The sequence below is a fragment of the Drosophila elegans genome, unplaced genomic scaffold, assembly GCF_018152505.1.
Source record: "Drosophila elegans isolate 14027-0461.03 unplaced genomic scaffold, ASM1815250v1 contig_208, whole genome shotgun sequence".
Lineage (NCBI taxonomy): Eukaryota > Metazoa > Arthropoda > Insecta > Diptera > Drosophilidae > Drosophila > Drosophila elegans.
The window spans coordinates 25,284,677-25,294,057 of record NW_024545578.1 but is presented as its reverse complement, the minus strand read 5'-3'; the positions used below and the strand labels follow the sequence as shown (position 1 = coordinate 25,294,057).

Sequence of the window (9,381 nt, the reverse complement as noted above, 5' to 3'; positions counted from 1 at the left end):
ATGGGCTGCATAATTAAAAATGTTGTCAGACATCGGAATTTCGTATTCTTAGCTGTACCGCGGATCCCTTAGCTCATGGAAAAAACTTTTACTCAGGAGTCCCCAAATTATATGGAAAAGTACAATTGGTTTGTCGAAATTTCAAAATGTTCGATGTTGTGTTCCTGTGTAATTTCAGTAAATTTACTCTTCCAGTAACCGTTTCTTGTGCATCGTCATGAAAATATATTGGAAGGGAATCTGGCTTAACTATAGTTAAGCTTATAACATAAAATAGTTTTTCATTTACGTTGATGAACTATAAATGTTATAACCGCAAAATTTAAAAACAGAAAAAGCTTTATTTAATGCGCTCAAAAATGGAAAATTTTGCTAATAATTACAGGAGAATCTTTTTAGACTGAATTGACTGGGTGCCCTCGCTGATGCGGGCGCTAGCAAGATGTGGTTGATCGTCAGTCCGAGGATTAGTGGCGGAACTTGCTGGGATTGGGACGGACGCGGCGAGCGGCGGATTCGGGGGAGCCGTATGCGATGGCGTGGCTAGTGGCGGATCCACCCTCGCCGGTGCTGAAGGAGTTGGCGATGGCGATGGCGCCGCCGTTGGTGCCCCCGAAGTCGATGGGGAAGAAGGTGCCAGCGGGAAGGGGAGCGGCGGGCTTCTTGGAGGGCTTGCCTCCGGCGGGAGCGGCTGCCTTGGCGGGCTTCTTGGCAGCGGGACGTCGGGCGTTTGGCACGCGGACAGGGTTGATGGGCTTCACGGGCACGGAGAGCTCCTCCTCATCCTCCTCAACGTCATCAGCCACGGCGTTCTCCACCTCCTCCTCGTCCTCGATGGCGGCGGCCTGGGGCTCCTCCTCCTCCTCCTGGTCCAGCTCGACGATCACCTTCTTTTTGGCGGGCAGATAGCGGTTGGCAGGCACCACAGCAGCCACCGGAGCGATGGGTGCGGGGGCGGGCAGCTCGGCCTCGGCGACGGGCAGGGGAACGGGCTCCTCTTCAGCGGCGGCGGCGGCAGCGGCGGCCTCCTCGGCGGCAAAGTTGAAGTCACGCGGCACCTTGGCGGCATCGTCGGCGGTCTCGGGCTCAGGCTCGGCCTCTGACTCGGTCTGGGGCACGGGCACGGACACGGGCACTTCGTCGGCATCGATGGCCACTTGGACGACGGGGGCCTGGTCGGGGTAGGCCTCGGCCACGGAGCTGGCGCCGTGGGCACCGGCGGCAGCCAGGACGTCCTCCGCCGGGATAGCCTCGGCGCTGATCTCGGACTCTGCGTGATTGCAATCTTTGGTTAGGGAGGGCGTGGTTAGTGCTGGCGGGGACGGGGGCGCGGAGGCTGGGGCTGCTTACCCTTCAAGTAGGTGCCGGTGGCGACGGTCTCGCCGGCCACGAGGGCACTGGCCGCCTGGGTGGAGCGGGCGTGGGTGCGACCGGGCTGCACGTACTGCATGTACATGAACCGCTGTTGGGGCGCGGATCCGTACCACTCGGCGGCGGCGGGCTGCTGGAGGTAGACCATCCCTGGAACGAGGAACGATTGCCGGTCTTGAGTAGGGCAGGCGAAGGGGAGGGGAGGGCGGATGAGTGATTAGAGGGGTTAGGTTCTGGGGGCGGTAGTGGGAGTCTGAGTGGGAATGGGTAATCCTCTGGGCGGCGACTCACTTTTCCTGGCGGGCAGGGCGTCGCCACTGGCCACGAAGCCAGCGATCAACAGCAGAGCCAAGGCAGCACTGATCTTCATGTCGTCTGAACTGAGTTGCGGTTGGGGAAACGACTTCTTAATAAATCCTCGGATGGGTCGGAGTTGGGTCTCGATTCGGAATACGCGCACTGATCACTGCAGGAGCTAAACTTGTCACTGAAGTTTCCACCAAAGAAGTGATGTCTGGTCAGGGCAGCGCGTTAGATTTATATACGCGACGCGACGGGCAAAAAGGCAAAAAGGCAAGCACAACGAGCATAATGAGAGGCGGTCGAAAAAAATCGGATATACCCATAGACGGCGACCGATCTCTGCTTAGTATGCAGCGGGGATCTTCGCGGGAACGTGCGAACCATCCGCCTGACAACTCTGATTGCTATTGCTGGATGACGACGCGATGCGAAGTTCGTACTATCGATGTGCCCGCTGGTCTGTGGACCTGTTCGGGGGTGGCTCTGGGCCAAGGGATATCCAAGCCGTGGGGACACATGTGGGCCATAAAATCGCAATTGGCAATTTAGTTTTAAGGTCATTCCGAAGACACGAAAGGCGGACAATATCGAGGTTTATGGGTGCGTGTGTGTCTTATCGCCGAGATAGAAGTGCGCCGCCTAGAGAATTAAAATAGGCAGCTTAACACATGCGGTGCATAATCAATCTGAAGGAGAAGGATTCCGGCACCGGCAGTGACTCAACACCCAGCCGACGTCAGCAAAAGTTCTGACGAGGCGCTAGGAGGCGTCTCTCAAATGTCAATTACTTCAGATTCCTTCTCGCACCCGACGTCATGACTTAATTGGAAAGTGGGACTCAAAAGCCTCCCGAGTCATTAATCATACGCACTGCACCACCGACTGTCAGAATTGCCTTTTGATTAATTTAAACGCCCCGTCTTTGCAGAGCAAAGGGCTGCATGCAAATATTGTTTACTTTCGAAATTGCAAATTGGGTAACACTAAAATTGTACTTAATTTTGTATTATATATTATAATGCATATACATTATCAGGGGTTGAACTCTTTCAGTAACTGGTTAGTAAGTTATACCATATCGTGGGAAAGTGCGTAGTTGGAAGAAGGAATCGTTTCCAAACTCTCCTCGTATGAACGATTAGATAATCTGAAGAATAGATTACGCTTAATCAAGTTCAAAAACTGGGATGTTTCAAACGATTTCGTTTTTGTTCCGAAGTTGTTGAAGGAGGCAGTCTTTGACTGATGCGTTTTTAACCGTTAGGTCTTTGTCCGATCAATTTTAGAAAACTGATTTATGGGTGTTTTCAAAGACAAATTGACACTGCACCGGCATCATTTGCGCCAAGCCTTCTCAATCGCAGAAATAGAAAGAGTATTTATCCAAATGAGTAATGATAAAACCAAACTTATATAATGGTCTTTCAAACAGTAAACTCAATTGTGCACATAAGGTAAGTTATGTGTTGAACTCATATTTTATAATATTAATTTAATGTCAAATTTTTAGATACGGACTTCGACGGGAAGATAAATGTTGGCATAATTATGAAGAGACAGCAGGTTGATTAACATTCATACATAAAAACAGCTGAAGAGGAGGAAATATTTGACAAACTTCATAAGTTATTAATTAAACCAATAAAAATAAATTACTCTTTTGTTTTTTTTTAGCAACCAAATTTTTTTGCTATTTCAAAGGCTATTTTAGCTTTACCCAAAGAGTTGGCAACACTGGATACAAAGCTCTTTGTTTAAAAGGTGACTTGTCCTCATTAAAGGCATGAAACTCTACTTTGACTCTTCTCTTCCTTTCTCTCTACTCCTCTTTTCGCATAAAAAGATATACTTTTTGAGTTGATAAACTGCAATAAACTTATCATGAATTGTGACACTAATCGTTATTATTATTATATTATATATTATAATTATTCATGCTTTTTGAAAGGCTAGTTACGATGAATTCTGACTTATTCTGAGTTTTAGTGGTAGGGATATGTTTTTAGGCAGAAAAAATGTTTAATTACGATATATACAAATTGGAGCTTAAATGCTTTCTTAAATCTACTGACCCCTCAGACTTCCGAATTTTATTGAATTACAAAAAAAAGACTTTTATCGAAAATTTACTACATTTATTGTCAACTAATTTTTCGACTCTTTCCATGAAGTTATATTGTATAGCCGTTGAAATTGTGTCTGTCTGCGCATAAAAATATTACTTTTAAGGTTTTAAGTCCCTAGCTTTTAAACTAAGGGAGTAAATTGCACTTAAAAATGCTGGTCGATAAAACTGTCTATAAGGTATCCCATAGTCAAGTCACTCGACTACAGCGTTTTTTTGTGTATCTTTCTTTAAATTATGACGAGGGGCTTCTGATGTCCGTCACATCAAAGGTGGAGACGACATCTGCGCAGTAATCGCAAATTGAATGAATTATTTGCATATTAAGCCGCTGCACTTCTTACGTCTCATTTTTGATTCTTCATAAAAAGTCGTATCAACTGGAAAGATTAATCGCAAATATTTATGTTTCTTTCCGGAAGTCTTCAATCAAATAGAATAATATAACAAAATAAAAAGACAGATTACATTTTTTAACTCGTTATAAAGAAATAACGAAGAATTGATTGAACAGCAATTGAAGTATATGTGTTTATACGGCATTGGAGCATTGGGCATTATATTTATGCCCTTTTTTTGATAAGGCCAAAACCAGTACTAATTATCATATTTTTATTCAAATTCAGACAATTTTCTAGAACGCAAACCACTGATTTCGTGTGCTTCGCATGACAATTACCCCATTCCGTAATAACTATGCGCAGTAGTTTGCTTTGTCTGGAAAAAACATAAACAAGCTGAAAAAACCCAAAATTTATGTTGTTATTTTGAAGTTCGGAAGACTTAATATCTAAAAGGGGAATAAAAAAATAAAACTGCAAGTCCGCTGACTAAATCCAGCAAAGGGCACTAAAATGAAACTCAAAGAATGTAACGCTATAAAGGAGAAAATTTCGACCCCACTAAAAAATTACTTCCTATTTATTTTTTTATATTATTGCAGAGGGTATTATGATTTCAGTCAGAAGTTTGCGACCCTGTAAAGTATATATATTCTTGATCAGCATCACTAGGAGAGTCGATCTAGCCATGTCCGTCTGTCCGTCAGTTTCTACGCAAAATAGTCTCTCAGATTTAAAGCTATCTGCATGAAACTTACCAAAAGATGTCTTTCTATTGCAAGTAGTATATAAGTCGAAACGAGCCGGATCGGACGACTATAGCATATAGCTCCCATAGAAACAATCGGTAAAAATAAATGAAAAAAAATTATAAGTTTGCTGTTCTTTAATTTATTTTTTAGTTCTTCAACATATAGTAATGGTTAAATATTTCAGAATTACGGTTTAAATTTTATCAAAATCGGACGACAAATTATCATAGCTTCAATGTTTTTAAACATAGGTATACGCAACTAAATTTTAATGTTTTCAAGAATATTTAATTTTTGCTATAGCTGCAAGGGTATATGAACATCGGCTTGGCGAAATTCGCCTCCTTTCTTGTTATAAATAGCTGCAATACGAATGATACAAAATTGATAGACAAACTGACATTGCTACGCTTTTTTGATTTATATACGAATACCAAACGATGTATTGTTTAATCGTTTAATAAATAAAATCGTATAATTATTTTATCATATAGTAAGGGTTTATTAACTTCGGGTTGTCGAATCAAATAGGTTTTTCAATTCTACTAACAGAAAAATTAAAAAACACTAAAGTTATAATTTTTTTGTATTTATTTTTCCGATTGTTCCTATGGGAGCTATATGCCATAGTCGTCCGATCCGGCTCGATCCGACTTATATTCTACCTGCAATAGAAAGACAACTTTTGGGAAAGTTTCAAGCAGATAGCTTTAAAACTGAGAAACTAGTTTGCAGAGAAACGGACGGACAGACGGACGGACAGACGGACATGGCTAGATCGACTCTACTAGTAATACTGATCAAGAATATATATACTTTTTAGGGTCGGAGATGTCTTCACTGCGTTGCAAACTTCTGATTGAAATTATAATACCCTCTGCAAGGGAATAAAAAGTACAATTTTGCTCATTCATTTCATAGCTGACAAACCAATTTCGTCGATTTGAGTACAAGGCAATAATATCGGATCAAAAAATAGACCGCAAAAAGCTCAGACAAATCGACTACAATAATAATATGTTGACGACAAAATATTCCCTATCGATTTTGATGCCACTTTTGTTAAATGCTTCCCAAAATATACATAGCTGAAATCATTTCTTACTCTATGGCATCACTGAAAAAATCAACCAAGAGAGCGGCAGAGCAAATGGCGAAAGCAAATTTTTGGACAAAAATCTAGCATTTCTTTCCCTGTATAGATAGGAAGCTAAAATGAAACACATTGTCTTCTTTAAAGATTGAACTTAAAAACAACTAAAAACAAGTTCATGTACCCTTGCAGCTATTGCAAGAATTAAACATTTTTGAAAACATTAAAATTATGTTTTACTTGCGTTTATGTTTAAAAACATTGAAGCTATGATGATTTGCAGCTTAATTATTCGATAGTTATTTTATATATTTTTATTATTTCTATGGGAGATATAGTCGTCCGATTTTGATAAAATTTAAACCATAATTCTTAAATATTTAACCAATGCTATATGTCGAAGAACTAAAAATAAAATTAAAAAACAGCAAAGATACAATTTTTTTCATTTATTTTTCCGATTGTTCCTATGGGAGCTATATGATATAGTCCTTCGATTTTGATGATATTTAAATCGTAATTCTGAAATAATTAACCATTACTATATGTCGAAGAACTAACAAAAAAAAATGAAAAACAGCAAAGTTATAATTTTTTTTATTTATTTTTCCGATTGTTCGTCCGATCCGGCTCGTTCCGACTTATATACTACCTGCAATAGAACGACAACTTTTGGGAAAGTTTCATGCAGATAGCTTTAAAACTGAGACTCTAGTTTGCGTAGAAACGGACGTACAGACGGACGGACAGACGGACATGGCTAGATCGACTCGTCTAGTGATGCTGATCAAGAATATATATACTTTATAGGGTCGGAAATGTGTCCGCTACTGTGTTTCAAACATCTGTTTGAAATTGTAACACCCACTGCAAGGGTATAAAAATAAGAGCCAATATAATTTTATATCCTGTTCAACACCTGTTTATCAGGTGCCCTTGTTGGCTTTATGCTAATTGTGGGTTCTTCCTTGGAACGTGGCTGTTTTTACGTTCTATTTAATCGCAGAAATTGGAACACCCAAGACCATTAAATCGAATGTCCACCGCACCAGATATTGGAAGATTGATACAACAAAAACGCGAGTAATGGCTAGAGAAAAAAACAAACCACCTAATGTTCGACATTATTGTCGATATGCGAACTGAATTTAAATTCGCTTTGGTTAAAAGCAATTTGGTGTCAATTGGCGATTAGACGATGCCGAAACTCGAGCGGGCACCCGTGCTTAAATCGCCACACTTTGATATTCAATGAAGGCGCAAGTAATTATGGCTTCGAAACCCACTGTACTGCCTCACTTCCGCACCGTGCATTTAATGCTCTCCTTATCTCTCGATTAAATTGACAATTGGTTAAACAGTTGGCCTGACGTTTAACACTTGGCATACGGTTACCGCACGCCTCCAGTTGGTCCAGTCCTGTGTCGGGACGTTTCCCCCTCTGACAATGCAATTAATCAACGCAAATTAAAATTAACTTAATTCCAGACAGCTTGACATCGCGGTCATTTCGTCGCATATCCAAATTCAGGCGTTAATGTTGTGCAGGCTTGGGATTGATCTTGGCTCCAATGCCACCGTACATTCAACGTATATTTCAATGACTCCCAAAACTGTGCACTTCGATTTGAAACTACATTTAGAACGCAGGTACTCGTACCTATTTCAATGTCAACGTATTCTTAGAAACTCCTAAGTATAACATTTTGTACATCCAAAAATTTCAATGGCTACATTGAATATCGATGTTTTCAAACATCGGGGTTTCGTTGCATCAAGGTTTCTTGTGAAAAATTGTTTGTTAAGAGGGATTCTACTTTTGATTGGTGTTTTTATATCCTTTGCACTCAGTGAAGGAGACATTTCCGACTCTATAAAGTATATATATTCTTGATCAGCATCACATGGAGAGTCGATCTAGCCATTTTCTTCTGTCCGTCTGTCCGTATTTAACCATTACTATATGTTGAAGAACTAAAAAAAAATTAAAAAAACAACAAAGTTATAATTTGTTTTTATTTATTTATCCGATTGTTCCTATGGGAGCTATATGCTATAGTCTTCCGATCCGGCTCGTTCCGACTTATGTACTATCTGCAATAGGAAGTCAACTTTTGGAAAAGTTTTATGCAGATAGCTTTAAAACTGAGAGACTAGTTTGCGTAGAAACGGATCGACTCGCCTAGTGATGCTGATCAAGAATATATATACTTTATAGGGTCGGAGATGTCTCCTTCACTGCGTTGCAAACTTCTGACTAACATTATAATACCCTCTGCAAGGGTATACATATTATAAATTTGCTGTTCTTAAATTCTTTGTTTTAGTTCTGTGACATATAGTAATGGGTAAATATTTCAGAATTACGGATTAAATTTCATCAACAATAAAACAATAAAAATATTAAAAAACAATTTTTTTTTTAATTTTAGCACTTCCAATTTTGAATTTTTTTTTTTAAATTCTTTTTAACTTATTAATAATTTGACAGTTCAGAATTACGCTTTTAATTTTATTCAAATCGGAAAACGATACCATATAGGTGCCATTTGAACTATCGATTAATTGATCTACAAATCATCATAGCTTCATCATAGTACGTAAATGATAATTTTAATGTTTTAAATTCAGAATTACGGTTTAAATTTTAAATCGGACGACTATACTTTAAGCTTCTATGGGACAAAATAAAAATAAAAAAAAATCATAGCACGTAAATCAAAATTTTAATGTTTTGAAGAATATTTAATTTTTGTTTTAGTTTTTCGATTCAAATGGATCTTATCAGAAGGGTCCGATTTTCTTTGAATAGATGACTAGCAATTTGTTCTTGCGACTGAGTACCAAATCTGTACATTTTTGACAGAATTTATTTGAAAACGTCGAGACATGGAATAAAAATCTTGTGTATTTGTTCTGTTAGCATCGGGAACACGCAAAAATTTGATCGACGATTTTAGAATATATTAGGAAAGCAAGTTAAAATGGCCAATATTGCCAATAGAATTTCAAGTGGTACTGTCTTATTTGTTGGGAGAATATTTGTTTTGAAACTGATTTAAAGCAAAACGGCTAATACCGTTTCTTTTTGTTTAAGTTTAAATTCAATGCAATCCGCCCAGTGGCTTGGCAGTGTATAATGTCTACTAGCAAATATGTGCCATAGTATAAAATAGTAGTTGCACTATCGTGAAAAACATCAAATAGCTGCGAAATTCGGTAAGCAGACGTTCCTAATAGTATAGAAACAAACAAATAGACGCCTGATGGAGTTGGTCAATAATGTTTATAGTTTAAAGAGTATCAAAAATCTTCTTCACGCGGTATCGATCTAATTATAGTAGGCTTCTTTAAGGGTATTTTTGTCAAATCGTCAACATATATATTAACAAATTT

General features: G+C 39.4%; 1 protein-coding gene across 2 annotated transcripts; it reads right to left on the bottom strand.

The window, feature by feature from the left end:
• Positions 1-321: 321 nt before the first annotated feature.
• LOC108149900 (translation initiation factor IF-2) lies at positions 322-1,890 on the bottom strand. Of its 2 annotated transcripts, none has more exons than XM_017277803.2 (3): positions 1,663-1,890; positions 1,351-1,521; positions 322-1,285 (listed from the first exon to the last, which is right to left on the bottom strand). In XM_017277803.2, the coding sequence occupies exons 1-3, from the start codon at positions 1,739-1,741 to the stop codon at positions 468-470; spliced, it is 1,068 nt and encodes a 355-aa protein (XP_017133292.1). In that variant the 5' UTR covers positions 1,742-1,890; the 3' UTR covers positions 322-467. The 2 variants fall into 2 exon arrangements, with proteins under 2 accessions (XP_017133292.1, XP_017133293.1); XM_017277804.2 differs by having other exon boundaries at positions 322-1,270.
• Positions 1,891-9,381: the final 7,491 nt, after the last annotated feature.

Bases quoted from the DNA above. Each gene is read 5' to 3' on its own strand.
- LOC108149900 (XM_017277803.2), bottom strand. From the start codon at position 1,741: ATGAAGATCAGTGCTGCCTTGGCTCTGCTGTTGATCGCTGGCTTCGTG. The intron at 1,522-1,662 runs GTGAGTCGCCGC...TCCTCGTTCCAG, and splicing joins CGCCCTGCCCGCCAGGAAAA to GGATGGTCTACCTCCAGCAG. The intron at 1,286-1,350 runs GTAAGCAGCCCC...CCCTAACCAAAG, and splicing joins CACCGGCACCTACTTGAAGG to ATTGCAATCACGCAGAGTCC.